The sequence below is a fragment of the Erinaceus europaeus genome, chromosome 17, assembly GCF_950295315.1.
Source record: "Erinaceus europaeus chromosome 17, mEriEur2.1, whole genome shotgun sequence".
NCBI classification, from domain to species: domain Eukaryota; kingdom Metazoa; phylum Chordata; class Mammalia; order Eulipotyphla; family Erinaceidae; genus Erinaceus; species Erinaceus europaeus.
The window spans coordinates 39946930-39961351 of NC_080178.1; the positions used below are offsets into that span (position 1 = coordinate 39946930).

General features: G+C 40.6%; 1 protein-coding gene across 3 annotated transcripts in view; it reads left to right on the top strand.

Moving 5' to 3' along the window:
• The window catches only part of RSF1 (remodeling and spacing factor 1), a 147955-nt gene that overhangs the window by 121918 nt on the left and 11615 nt on the right, over nucleotides 1–14422 (top strand). For all 3 annotated transcript variants that reach the window (XM_060176694.1, XM_060176695.1, XM_060176696.1), the window contains 2 exons: nucleotides 6375–6585; nucleotides 8383–8603. In XM_060176694.1, coding sequence (XP_060032677.1) covers nucleotides 6375–6585; nucleotides 8383–8603 — 432 coding nt within the window. The remainder of the gene's footprint in view (nucleotides 1–6374; nucleotides 6586–8382; nucleotides 8604–14422) is intronic.

The window sequence follows — 14422 nt, forward strand, 5'->3', positions numbered from 1 at the left end:
CTATCTTTCTCTCCTCCTCTCTGTCTTCCCCTCCTCTCTCCATTTCTCTCTGTCCTATCCAACAACAATGACAACAACAATAATAACTACAATAAAACAACAAGGGCAACAAAGGGAATAAATAAATAAAATAAATATTAAAAAAAAAAGTATATCTCATTTGTATCTTTGCTGCTAAATTTGTACTTTTCATCTCCTAAAAGACAGTTTGGGAAGTAGGAGAATGGTAGTGGAAAGGTTCCTCAAACATTACAACACATTTTACTTATTTATTTTTACTGGAGCACTACTCAGCTTTGGTTTATGGTGCTTTGGGAAATTGAACCTGGAATCTTAGAGCTTCAGTCATGAGAGTTGTTTTGCATAACTGTTATATTTTCTCCTCAGCCTTAGAGCATGTTTATTGTTTGTCTGAGGCTCTGTATTCAGTACCCAGCATCACACATGATAGGGCATTGCTCTAAGCCTTTATCTTTCTCTCATAAAAATAATTAGAGCTAGGGAGATAGCATAATGGTTATGCAAATGGATTTCCTTCCTGAGACTCTGAGGCCCCAGGTTCAATCCCTAGCACCAACAGTGTTCTGTTGTCTCTCTTGTGTCTTATATCTCATTAAAATAAAATTAAATCAGTTGTCTTAAAAATGAAATGGGGCAGGGGTAGATAGCGTAATGGTTATGCAAACAGACTATTATTCCTGAGACACTGAAGTCCCTTGCAGCACAATATACCAAAGTTAAGTAGTGTTCTGGTAAAGAGAAGTGGGGGTACTTCCGGGAGGCGTGGCCATGGAATAACTGGGTCCAAATCACCTCTCCTCCCAAGACAATAAATAAATACAACAAGAGGCCCAACTGAAGTCATACTCTACAGCTGAAAGTTCTGCAGCCTCAGGTAGGTGCTCACATGTTATTGTAGCGAAAAGGGGCGCAACTTGAAGAACAGCAAAGTCAAATCAGAGCTCTGGGCGGTGCTGGCACTGATCTGCGCCATTTTGGTGATTTTACTTTAAGCACAGCAAGCAAGTAATATATTGTTCCTAGTGCTAGAAGAAAAGAGATGGGCTTAAGCCCCCTCAATCTTCAGCTTGGGGGCTTTAGCCTTCTCAATTTAAGTCAAGGACACAACATAAAACAGGGCATTTGTGACTACAAGACAGCCCAAAGCAAACCCCCACCCCCACCCCAGCTGCAGACCATACAAACGAGAAACCTAGAGATCACTATAGCACCACCTGCTGGACATCAATAGCTACCACCCCAAAAAATGCACAAGCAGAGAAACAACTAAACAGCCAGACAGAAATGAAACAGGAAATTCAAGGAATTACAGATTTAGAAAGACTCTCAGAGACAGAGCTCATTAGGAGAACTCACCAAGAAATTAAGAATTAAAAGAGTGTGTTGCTATGCAGTTAAAACATGGGAGAGGAATTTTTTTAATATTTATTTATTCCCTCTTGTTGCCCTTGTTGTAGTTATTGTTGTTGTTATTGATGCCATCGTTGCTGGATAGGACAGAGAGAAATGGAGAGAGGAGGGGAAGATGAGGGGGAAAGGGAGAAAGATAGACACCTGGAGACCTCCTTCAGTGCTTGTGAAGCGACTCCCCTGCAGGTGGGAAGCCAGGGGCTCGAACCCGGATCCTTATGCTGGTCCTTGCATTTTGTGCCACCTGCACTTAACACGTTGCACTGCCACCCGACTTCTGAGAGAGATCACTAAGAAACTTTAAATCTTGGAAGAACTTCAGGCAGAACACCCTAACTGCAATCTATGCCCAGGTAGATGGCTTAGATAGTCTATCCACACATTCAGAAGAAATAATCTCCAATCTAGAAGATATAGCCAGCCTACTCTTTCAATTCAAAGATGAGGGAGAGGAATGGTTCACAAAGACTGAAGCAACTCTTTGTGAAATTGCAGACTCCATCAAAAGATCAAATATAAGAGTGATAGGTATATCTAAAGAAAATAACAAGGTCAAAGGCTCAGAGTCTTTAATATGAGGGAGAAATAAAGTTTTTCTCAAATATCCAAGAATGAAAGGAATTTGCCACAATCAACCCCAACTTAAAAGAACTACTGAACTGAGTCCAATAAGAAAGGAGGAAGCAAAGGAATATCAAGTTGCAGATGCAAACATGATGTCCACCTGACTTGCCTGAACAGACGGCCTCCCCAGTGTACCCTGGAATGCCACCTCTCCGATCTCCACTAGGGAAAGATAGGGACAGGCTGGGAGTATGGATCAACCTGTCAATGCCCATGTCCACTAGATAAGCAGTTATAGAAACCAGACCTCCCGCATTCTGCACCCCATAATGACCCTTGGTTTATGCTCCCAGAGAGATAATGGTGCAAGCGCCGCCATGCAAACTCCTTGACACAGTACCAGCTTTGCAGGAAGTTCACCACGGCTGGACTCTCCAGGCCAAACTGAAACCATCTTACCTTTTGCCATGTATAGGGCTTGGGATTAAGCTCTGTGTGGTCTTAATAATCCTTAACTATGGCCAGGCTCAGAGCCTGACCAATAACAAAAGTAATGTCAAAACCTGCACTGCACTCTGTAAGATTGATCATATTGGAAAAAGGACTATCAGTAATGCAGAACTTTTCAGGAGACTCCAAAAGGAGTTTTCCCCTCTGTTTAATTATACAAAGATATGTAATTTTACTAAAGAGGTTAGAATATGACAATTGGCCAATTATGGAAGAGTTACTTGTGCCTCTTGTCACCCCAGCACCCACACCACAGGTAGAAAAGGTTAGAGGAAAATACAGAGAACTGTGGTTTCCCCCAAAGTATAAGAACCCTTACCAACTGCCCCCACCTACTGACCCTTCTCTTCCATTTACAGCTATCTATGATGAATACTGTAGCCATGTGGTCAACATTAAGGACAAATGGATTGAGGTTAATAAGCTGCCATTTATGAATAGACTAGCAAGGTCCTGTCCTCCTTGGTGTTTGCTTTCCAGAAAACAGAATATTTCTACCATTAGGCAGGCTAGTAAATACTGTGAAAGGCAGGGATGTGACATCTACCGCTTAGCTGAAACAGAAGAGTTCATAAATAGACAAAGATACTAATCAAGATGCTATAAACAAGATAATTTGCTTTGCAGAAACTGACCTTTTAGAAAGAATAGCTATTTTCCAGAAAACTCATGATATTCCAAGAAGTTTGTTCAAGAAAAATAGGTTATAATTTATAGATCAACAGGTAACAATAAGAGTTCATATTATTAATTGCTAAAATAAATGAGTTTTATGGTAAACAGTTGTGCAAAGAATTCTACAAAAATAATGAACTGACGCATGTTGTATCCAGGTGGAAAGCATATAAAAATAAAGCTCTACAGAGAGAAAGCAAAGATGCCTCTCTCCTGCTCTTGAGGCAATTGACGTGTCTCTCACCTCATTCAAGCAATGCCTCTCCTTGGGGACCCTAGTAACTTGCCAAGGCTGGGCCCCGGCAAGATAAAGAATAGGAAAGCTTCCAATGGACGGGATGGGATATGGAACTCTGGTGGTGGGAATTGTGTGTAAGTTCGCCTCTTCGTATTCTGTGGTTCTGTCAATATTTTCTATTCTTTATTTTACAAATAAATTTAAAAAAGAAATGAATAGAGACAGGACCATAGAAAAAAAATATCAAATATATATAACGAGATAGATAGCTATAGAAATAATAGTCAACTTATATCTGTAACCTTGGGAGAACTGCTGTAGTTTCCAGTGGAGGGAATGATGACACAAAATTTAGGTGTTGGGAATCATGTGGATTTATACCTATGTTATCTCATAATTTTGTAAATCACTAATAAAAAAGTGGGAAGGAGGGAGAGAGACTGATTTATTTTAAAAATAACCTTTTCCTAATAATATATCCACATTTATCAAAAACATTTCTGGAGCTAATCAGTATTTGTCTGTTTGGAGATGGTACAGATGTTCTGCCTTTAGTAGTGATAGTTTTACAACCTTATGGCTATATTGACAAATTCTGAATTGCACATTTTAACAGGGTGGATGCTATCATTGGTGAAATACATATATATATATATATATGTATATTTTCTATATGATGAACCTATATTAGGATACATATTAAAACTTTTTATTGCTACAGGGTTTTTTTTTTTGTAGTTTGTTTTTGTTTTTTTTTTTAAAGCACAGAAAGAAATTGAGGGGGAGAGGAGAAACCTGCACTGCTTCACCATTTCTGAAACTTTTCCCTTGCAGATAAGGATTTGCTGGAGGGTATGGAGGCTTGAACCTGGGCCCTTGTACATAGTTAAGTGTATGTGATCAACCAGTTGTGCCTCCACCGTCCTCCTAAAAGGAAAACTTTCAATTAGAGCTCTGTCAGATGAAATCATAAGAGAAAATCCTTTTTGTAGGAAAAAGACAATTCCAATGAAGGACTGATAAGCATAAATAAAGTCAGTCTCTAGATAGTAAAGACAACTTAATATAAAGTTACATGCTTTTTCATGGGAATGAGATCCGAGTGCCACACCATATAACTTCTACCCACTAAAGTTACCTTCCTAACCACTAAGTCAAATGTTGACTTAAGAGGGAAATAAAACCAGTGTATTATCCTTTGCATATGCAGTGACAGGAATTAACCTTGATTCCTTGTATATGTATGTTTAGTGTACTTCGTACTTTGCCATCTCCTGTTCCACTAAAGGGATTTTTATTTTTTAATATTTATTCCCTTTTGTTGGACTTGTTGTTTTATTGTTGTAGTTATTATTGTAGTTGTTATTGATGTCATTTTTGTTGGATAGGACAGAGAGAAATGGAGAGAGGAGGGGAAGACAAAGAGGGGGAGAGAAAGATAGACACCTGCAGACCTGCTTCACCGCCTGTGAAGCGACTCCCCTGCAGGTGGGGAGCCGGGGGCTCAAACCAGGATCCTTACATGCTAGTCCTTGCACTTTGCGCCACGTGTGCTTAACCCGCTGCGCTACCGCCTGACTCCCTATTTTTTAAGTTTATTTATAAAATGGAAATATTGACAAGGCCATAGGGTAAGAGGGGTACATCTCCACACAATTCCTATCACCAGAGCCCTGTATCCTATCCCCTCCATTGAAAGCTTTCCTATTCTTTCTCCTCCTGGGAGTATGGACTTGGGGTTGTTATGGAGTGCAGAAGGTGGAAGGTCTGGCTTCTATACTTGCTTCTCCACTGAACATGGACATTGGCAGGTCAATCCATGCTCCCAGGCTTTCTCTTTCTCTCCCTAGTGGGGCGGGGCTCTGGAGAGGTGGGATTCCAGGATGCAATGGTAAGATCGTCTGACCAGGGAAGTCAGGTTGGCGTCATGGTAGCATAGCATTTGAAACTTGGTGACTGAAAAACACTAAGATATAAAGCAGAACAAATTCTTAAATAATCAGGAAACTAAAAGGAAGAAATTAGCAGATGAGATTTGGGATCTCCATTTTTGAAAAAGCTACTAGGTCTATTTTAGGTATATTCCAAGGGGTCCATGACTTAACTAATTTTGCTTGAGCCAGATAGCTAACATGCAGGTGGACCAGAAGATGATGTTAAGTGTTGGAAATAGGACTAGAAAGTTGGATCAGGGAAGAGAATAGCTCCCAGATATGGGAAAAGTATATAAATATTATTAACTGCAAACCCAATTGATTTGATCTGGGGCCCATATTCCGCACAGGAGCCTGTATAACCTCTGCATCTCTGTAGATCTGAGCTCGCATTCTGTGGTCATAGCTAGGAACATCCTAGGCTGCACTGATTTCAGGACTCATCTTCCTCAAGTGGTAGAGTCCAACATCCTTCCTATAGAGTGGGGCTGTCCCTACCATTGTTGGTCCTCATAGGGGGCAAGGTCCTGTAGAGGCCCACAAAGGAATAAACGATGTTTTTCCTGATGGGGATGATCAGTGACAGTGGAGACAGGCATCTGTTAGAGGTCTAGGCCCATCATGTCTGTTTGGGAATCCCAGGATTCCCTGATTAGGGCCCCAGGTGATGGGGTGGCCTGATTGTAACCAAAAGAGCATCATTAAAGTGTGCTGGTCTCTTGCCCTTATGCAGCTTTTGTAATCCTTTGTTTGACAAGGTTAGTCTTGGAGTGATTGAGGGAAGTGAAATAGGAAGTAGGTGAGGAGTGTGTCTAGGTCTAAGTAGCAACTATTTGATTAGGTACTTTATGGTGTCACTTTTAGCTCTTTCTACTTGGTTGCTTCATTTATTGAGTCACTGCTAACTATGGTGCACTTTTGCTTTAAGGTATATATTTTCTAAAGGGAACTTTCAATGAATATATAATTGTCTCTATCTCTCTCTTGCCTCCTATTCTTTTATCTTTCATACCTGAACTCAGGAATTGGCCGAGGAAAAGATATCTCCACAATCACAGGTCACCGAGGGAAGGACATATCTACTATTCTGGATGAAGAAAGGAAAGAAAACAAGCGACCCCAGAGGGCAGCTGCTGCTGCTAGAAGGAAGAAACGTCGGCGATTAAATGATCTGGATAGTGATAGTAATCTGGATGAAGAGGAGAGCGAGGATGAATTCAAGATCAGTGATGGGTGGGTGTCTGCTGGTAGATCCATTCCCTAGAGATATACTCACTTTGGTTGACCGTGCTGTGGTGTGGGGCTTTTGTACTTCCTGCAAAGTTTTCGGATTTATTTATTTATTTAATTTATTTATTTTTACCAGAGCACCACCAAGCTCTGGCTTATGGTGGTGTGTGGGGAATTGAACCTGGGATTTTGGAGCTGCAGGCATGAGAGATCCTTTGCATAACCATTATACTGTCTTTCCCCTGCCCATTTTCAGAATATTTAAAGTAGATTCATTTGTGTTGATTTGGATTCCTTTTATACAAAAAGGAAAGTATCTGTTTATTGTTGTTCACTGTTAAAATTATGTATTTTGTTACCTGCTTCTGAGCCTTGATTTCTTACAAAGGTTCTCTGTACTTTTATGACACCTTTTGCTACCAAGTCTACGAAAGGTTCTCAGTCAAATGTGACATATAGATGGCTCACCAGGGAAGTTTCAGTACTTTAGCCACCCCCCTCTCCCTTCCTCCCTCCCTCCCTCCCTCCTGGCTGCCTGTGTTTTGGGTTGGGCAGATTGCCTAGTTTTGAAGGTTAGGAAAGACTTCCCTACAGATGTGAGATTGACATGGGGGATGTTGTTTTCGCCGGGCTAGCTTGTTTTCACCAGGCTGGCTTCACGGGCGGGTAACAGACCACCAGGGACTCATGGCTGGGTTGTACGCAGTATCTCTTTATTCATGCAGGACGCAGCACAATCTTAAGACGAGCTAAGCTAAACTCAAGTTAAAGTACACTAAAACTCACAATGCTGTCTTTATATATACTTGCCAAGTAGGGTGGAAACAGGATGTGACATAGAGGGTGGAGAGAAAAGTGACTGGTGAAAATCAGAGTGTGACGAGGGGGCAGAGCAGGCGAGAATCCTATCACTAAACCACCAATGCCCTGGAGTGCTTTATGTAAATGTAAAAGTGATTTATGTAAATAGACCAAAGCTTTGAATGGGATTAAATCTATCCCTATATAGGCATATGGTTAAGCAGAAGCCAGGGGGAGCTGGCATACTATCCAACAGGGGGAAAAACAAACAAACAAAAACCATGATTTTTCTGATCACCCCAAAATATTGCTTTTTTTGGTTTTGTTTTATTTGTTTTTTGCCTCCGGGTTTATTGCTGGGGCTCAGTGCCTGCACCATGAATTCACTGCTCCTGGAGGCCATTCCCCCCCCCCTTTTGTTGCCCTTGTTGTTGGAGCCTTGTTGTGGTTATTGTTCTTGTTGATGTCATTCGTTGTTGGTTAGGATAGAGAGAAATGGAGACGGGGAGAGAAAGACACCTGAGACCTGCTTCACCACCTGTGAAGCCACTCCCCTGCAGGTAGGGAGCTGGGGGCTTGAACCGGGATCCTTCCGCCGGTCCTTGCACTTTCTGCCACGTGCGCTTAACCCGCTGTGCAGTTTCTTCTTAAATTGTTAGTGAGATACACAAGCATAGAAGTCAGTACAAAAGGTTATTTTGCATATAATTTGGTTCAATTATTCAGATGTATTACATTAGCGTCACTAATGATTCACTAGACTTAAAATTTGAACTCAAAACTTCCACAAATTACTTGGTAATTTTTTTTCTGTCTGATTTCTTTCCCAGAGCACTGTTCAGTTCTGACTTATGGTGGTGCAGGGGATTGAACCTGTGACTTTGGAGTCTCAGGCATGAGAGTCTGTTTGCATAATCATTATGCTATCCTCTATCCGATTTCTTTATATAAAACTATATATAGAGTACTGTCATAATCCATCTGGTTTCTATTGGACAGATCTCAAGATGAGTTTGTAGTATCTGATGAAAACCCTGATGAAAGTGATGAAGACCCACCATCTAATGATGAGAGCGACACGGACTTCTGTAGTAGGAGACTGAGGCGACATACCTCCCGACCAATGAGGCAAAGTAGGCGTTTGCGGAGAAAAACCTCAAAGAAAAAATACTCTGATGATGATGAAGAGGAGGAATCAGAAGAGAATAGTAGAGACTCTGGTAAAAATCACTTTTTCCCCCTTAACATTTATAATTATTTTTTTAATTTAACAGAATAGAGAGAAATTGTGAGGGGAGGTGGGGGAAGAGAGAGGTATGTACAGCACCACTTGTAAAGTTTTGTTTGGCCACTTGTAAAGGTTTCCCCTTGCAAATGGGGACCAGGGACTTGAACTTGGGACCTTGGTACTAATCAACCAGATGTATCTTCACTGGGCCCCAGGAAAAAAGGATCATTTTTCTCTCCCTCATAGCAAATCAGTATATTCTTGTGATTTTTGAAGTTCAGACTTTTTAAAATTGCATTTAAGTTTCTTGATAAAGCTGTATGACTCATAAAGCACACATATATGAAAATTCATAGAAATGGATATGCTGGGAGTCGGGCAGTAGTGTAGCAGGTTAAGCGCATGTGGCACAATGTGCAAGGACCGGCGTAAAGATCCTGGTTCGAGCCCCTGGCTCCCCACCTGCAGGGGAGTCCTTCACAGGCGGTGAAGAAGGTCTGCAGGTGTCTTTCTTTCTCTGCCCCTTTGTCTTCCACTCCTCTCTTCATTTCTCTCTGTCCTATCTAATAACGACCACATCAATAACAACAACAATAGTAACTACAAAAATAAAACAACAAGGGCAACAAAAGGGAAAATAAATATAAATTTAAAAAAAATGGATTTGCTACTTCATACTAAATTATTTAGGATTATGTTTAATTCTTTCACTGCCAAGTACTTCCATGTACATTCCAAGAATATATATATTCTTTTTTTCTTTTTGAAGAATTGTTTATTACCTAGAAAAAGAGTTAACCAGTCTTACTTCAGCATTTGAGATCCTCCATGCCTGAAAATTCAGCATTGTGTCACTACACCATCACTCCACCCTTCACCTTTTCTTCATAGTCTTCCCTAGGAATCATTCTAATTAATATAAGAACATTGGGCCCTGGAAATAGCGTTGTGTTTATACAAAAGACTTTCATGCCTGAGGCTCTGAGATCTCAGTTTCAGGCCTTCTGCCAGCCTTCCCATCATAATGAATCGGAACTGACTAGTGCTCTAGTTATAAAAAAGGAAGAACATTTTCTTAGATATATAATGTTTTGAAGCAAGAAGATTGGATCCTGTTGTTATCACTAGGGCACAGTGCCAGCACTATGAATCCACAGCTCCTGGTGGCCTTTTTTCCCCCACTTGGATAGGATTGAAAGAGGAGAGAGAGAAAAAAAGAGAGAGAGAGAGAGATTGAGAGAAGACATCTGCAGACCTGCTTCACTACTTGTGATGTGTCCCTCTAGCAGGTGGGGTCTTGAACCTGCTGGGTCTTGAACCAAGATCCTTGCACTTCCTACTATGTGTGCTTAACTGGTTGTGCCACTGCCTTGCGACTCCCCCTCCCCCAAATCCCCCAGCTATCTTTAATATTTCTATAAAGCCCAGTTATTCATTGGTTTTTAAAATATGTATGGTTGATGTTATTGTAGCTATGCATGCTTTTATTTTTCTGTTTATTCCCTATACACACACACACACACACACACACACACACTTCCATTGTCAAATCAGAAATTATAACATTAAATGTCATTAATCTTGCATTATTTTTATTTCATTTATGTATTTATTATGAAAATAGAGGGAGAAAGAAAGAACCAAAGCATCATTCTGGCATATGCATTGCCATGGATCAAACCCAAGAGCTCATGCCCGACAGTCCATCACATTAGTCAGCTGCATCACCTCCAGAACCACTTACTTCAGTCTTAAAATACAGAATCTGGTCCAGTTTTACACATTTCATTTCTCATGACTGGCTCTCTCTCTCTTTCTAAAGATTTATTTATGGACGTGTAGATAGCATTATGGTTATGCAGAAACTCTTGTGCCTGAGGCTCCAAGGTCTCATATACACCACCATAAGCCAGAGCTGGTAAAATAAATAGACAAAAGTAAATAATTTTTTAAAAAATATTTGTTTATTTACACAAGTGAAAAGGAAAGAAAGGGAGAGAACCAGAGCATTGCTTTTAGCATACATAATGCATAGGATCAAACCTGAGACCTCATGCTTCTACATCCAATACTTGCCCCCTCCTGGCCACTCATGTATCCTAAGTCCTTTAATTTTACATATTCCCCAAGCCTGTCTTTACTGACTGTCACATTTCCAAGAATGCAACTAATATTTTGTTGTTGCTTTTTAAGGTTTATTTATTTTACAGTTTTGGGGTTAATCACCCCTCTTCTCTGTCTGGGTGTGGAATCCAGCTGATTCTGCTTAGGTGCAAGACCTTGCTTTCCCTTTGGAGTGGACCTGCTTAGTTTGCTTGTATTCCAAGACCAACAGTTCCTGAGCTGTGGTTCTTTCCAGCATGTGGGAGGGAATCTTCTTAAGTGTGCTGTCACCCAGGAGGTGAAGCGCAGCTTCTCTTTTCCCTTTTTTAAGATGTTTGTGTTGGGCCAATGAGGTAGCTCACTTTGATAGTGCTCCGCTTTGCATACAACCCAGGTTTGAGCCCAGCCTCCACCACATGGAAGGAAGCTGTGATTTCCTTGCCTCTTTCTCTATGTGAAAACTGTATATTAAAGTTAATAAATTAAATATTAATTTATCTTTTGCGGCTCTAGAAGAAGCACTGATGATAGAGTACATTTTTTCAGCTTAAGGCATCCAATTCAATCTCAGGCACTATGTATATTAGAGTGGTAGTCTGGCTGCTCTTTCTCTCTCTCCTCATCTTATAAGAAATAAATAAAAAATATGCATCTTTCAAATAATTTTTTGAAATTCATTATTTTCCCCTTGGAATTAGTAATTTACGGAAGTTTTTCATAATTTATAGATGCCCTACTTTATCAAATATTTTCCCCACTAGTTCTAGCATTTATTGATCACTTTTTAATTTCCATTATGTTTTAATATTTGGTAAGGAAGAGCTTCCTCTTTTCTGTCATACATTTTTTTTCCCTCAGTATCAATATGTCCTTGAGGGTTCTTATTTTAGTCATTGAACATAAGTTCGCATAACAATTTAGGCTCAGTCTGTTCCAGATTTGGCAGAAGTGACCCTAAACTATAGACTAACTATTTAGAAATGTTTAAATACATCAGAAGACAAGGCTGAGTAAGGCAATGGAATGCTTTAAAAACTGGTCTGTGGGAGTCAAGTGGTAGCGCAGCGGTTAAGCGCACGTGGTGCAAAGCGCAATGACCAGCATAAGGATCCTGGTTTGAGCCCCCGGCTCCCCACCTGCAGGGGAGTCACTTCACAAGTGGTGAAGCATGTCTGCAAGTGTCTGTCTTTCTCTCCCCCTCTCTGTCTTCCCCTCCTCTCTCCATTTCTCTCTGTCCTATCTGACAACGACATCAATAATAACTACAACAATAAAACAAGGGCAACAAAAGGGAATAAATAAATAAATAAAATATTTTTAAAAAACTGGTCTATCACATTGTCACAATCTGACTCTAGTTTTATTGATCAGAGATGACAAAGTGCTATAAGCAACACTTTAATAGTCTTGTGTGCATTGTTTAACAGATTTTTTTCAAGTATTTCTTTTTTAAATACTTATTTTTGTTGCTCTTGTTTGTATTGTTGTAGTTACTGCTATTGATTTCATTGGTGTTGGATAGGACATAGAGAAATGGAGAGATGAAGGGAAGACAGAGGGGGAAAGAAAGATAAGACACCTGCAGACCTGCTTCACTGCTTGTGAAGTAACTCCCCTGCAGGTGGGGAAGTGGGGCTTGAACCAGGATCCTCATGCTGGTCCTTGGGCTCTGCGCCACAGTCACTTAACCCACTGCACTACCACCTGACTCCCTATGTAACAGATTTTAATGCCATATGGAAAAAAACCTAAAATAGAACTCTAATTCTGTACTTCTTTGTGTTGTTCTTTTAAAATTCTTTAATTAAAGAGAGAACAGGAGAACCAGAGCATCACTCTTGCATGTGTGATGCCAGGGATTGAACTCAGGACCTCTTACTTCAGAATTGAACACTTTATCTACTGCACCACTTCTCAGGCAGCTGTTCTGTACTTTTTTTTTTTTTTGCTCCCAGGCTTATCACTGGGGCTTGGTGACAGCACTACAAATCCACTGCTTCTGGAGGCTATTTTTCCTATTTTGTTGCTCTTGTTGTGGTTGTTATTGTTATTGTTGTTACAGCTGTTGTTGGACAGGACAGAGAGAAATCGAAAGAGGAGAGAAAGATAGACATGTGCAGACCTGCTTCACAGCTTGTGAAGCGACCCCCTGCATGTGGGGAGCTGGGGCCTCGAACCAGGATTCTTCAGCCCATCCTTATGCTTTGTGCCATGTGCACTTAACTTGCTGTGCTACTGCCCAGCCCCGTGTTCTGTACTTCTTTGAAACAATCTCCTCCACTTTATGTGGTAGAAAACTGAACCTCCGGAGTTGGGCGGTAGCGCATCGGGTTAAGCGCAGGTTGCGCAAAGCGCAAGGACCGGCGTAAGGATCCCGTTTGGAGCCTCCATCTCCCCACCTGCAGGGGTGTTGCTTCACAAGCAGTGAAGCAGGTCTGCAGGTGTCTTTCTCTCCCCCTCTCTGTCTTCCCCTCCTCTCTCCATTTCTCTCTGTCCTATCCAACAACAACATCAATAATAACTACAACAATAAAAGAACAAGGGCGACAAAAGGGAATAAATAAATATTTAAAGAAAAAGAAAAGAAAATTGAACCTATGTGGTATATTATGATGTTACTGTAGCTACCTAGCTACAGCTCAAAGAACAGCAGATTATCATGAATTGGAATAGTAACTAACCACAGTGAAGAACATTTGATGCAGCTGACCATGTCACTCTAGGTTGGATGAGTTAATGATTTGTAAGACATCTTTTTTTTTTCTAAATATTTTCAAATATTTATTTCTTCCCTTTTGCCACCCTTGTTGTTTTATTGTAGTTATTGTTGTTGTAATTGATGTCATCGTTGCTGGATAGGATAGAGAGAAATGCAGAGAGGAGGAGAGAAAGACACCTGCAGACCTGCTTCACCGCCTGTGAAGCAACTCCCCTGAAGGTGGAGAGCCAGGGGCTCAAACTGGGATCCTTATGCCTGTCCTTGCACTTTGAGCCACGTTTGTTTAACCCGCTGCACTTCTGCCCGACTCCCAGGATATCTTCTAATCTAGAGAATTGACTGCTCATAGGATTTATTTGTTTCTGCCATTGAAGCCCCGTACTAAACCCCTGATTTACTCATATGATTGAAAAGAAAACAAGTTCTCCTGGTAGAGTACACACTGTATCGTGTGCTGGAACCTATATTTGAGCCCTGGCACCACATAGAAGCCTCATAATTACTGGAGATTTGTGCCATAGTCTCTCTACTTCTCACTCAAAAGATTAAAAATGTATCCATGGCGGGCCAGACGATGGTGTACATTATCATGCCATGAACCCAGGTTCAACTCCTTCAATCCCCACCTGCATAGGGCAAGTTTCTTGAGCAGTGAAGCAGGTTGCCAGGTGTCTCTCATACTCTCTACCTCTCTGTTTCCCATCTCTGATCTCAATTTCCATCTGCCCTATCAAATAAAAGAGAAAGAATGAAGGGGGGCCTGGCTGCCAGAAGCAGTAGATTTCTTGTGAGCCCCAGTAATAATCTTAATGGCAATTTAAAAAAAAAGTACTCATGTGATAACTTTCTATTAAAACATTTCCGTAATCAGCCAATTAATTAAGGAATATATGTTTTAAAATTATGACTAAACTGTAGTTTTATATTCTTATGACTTAAGGTAACTGTATTTATACTTAGTTGGTTTAAATTTTGCACTACTTTTTTTT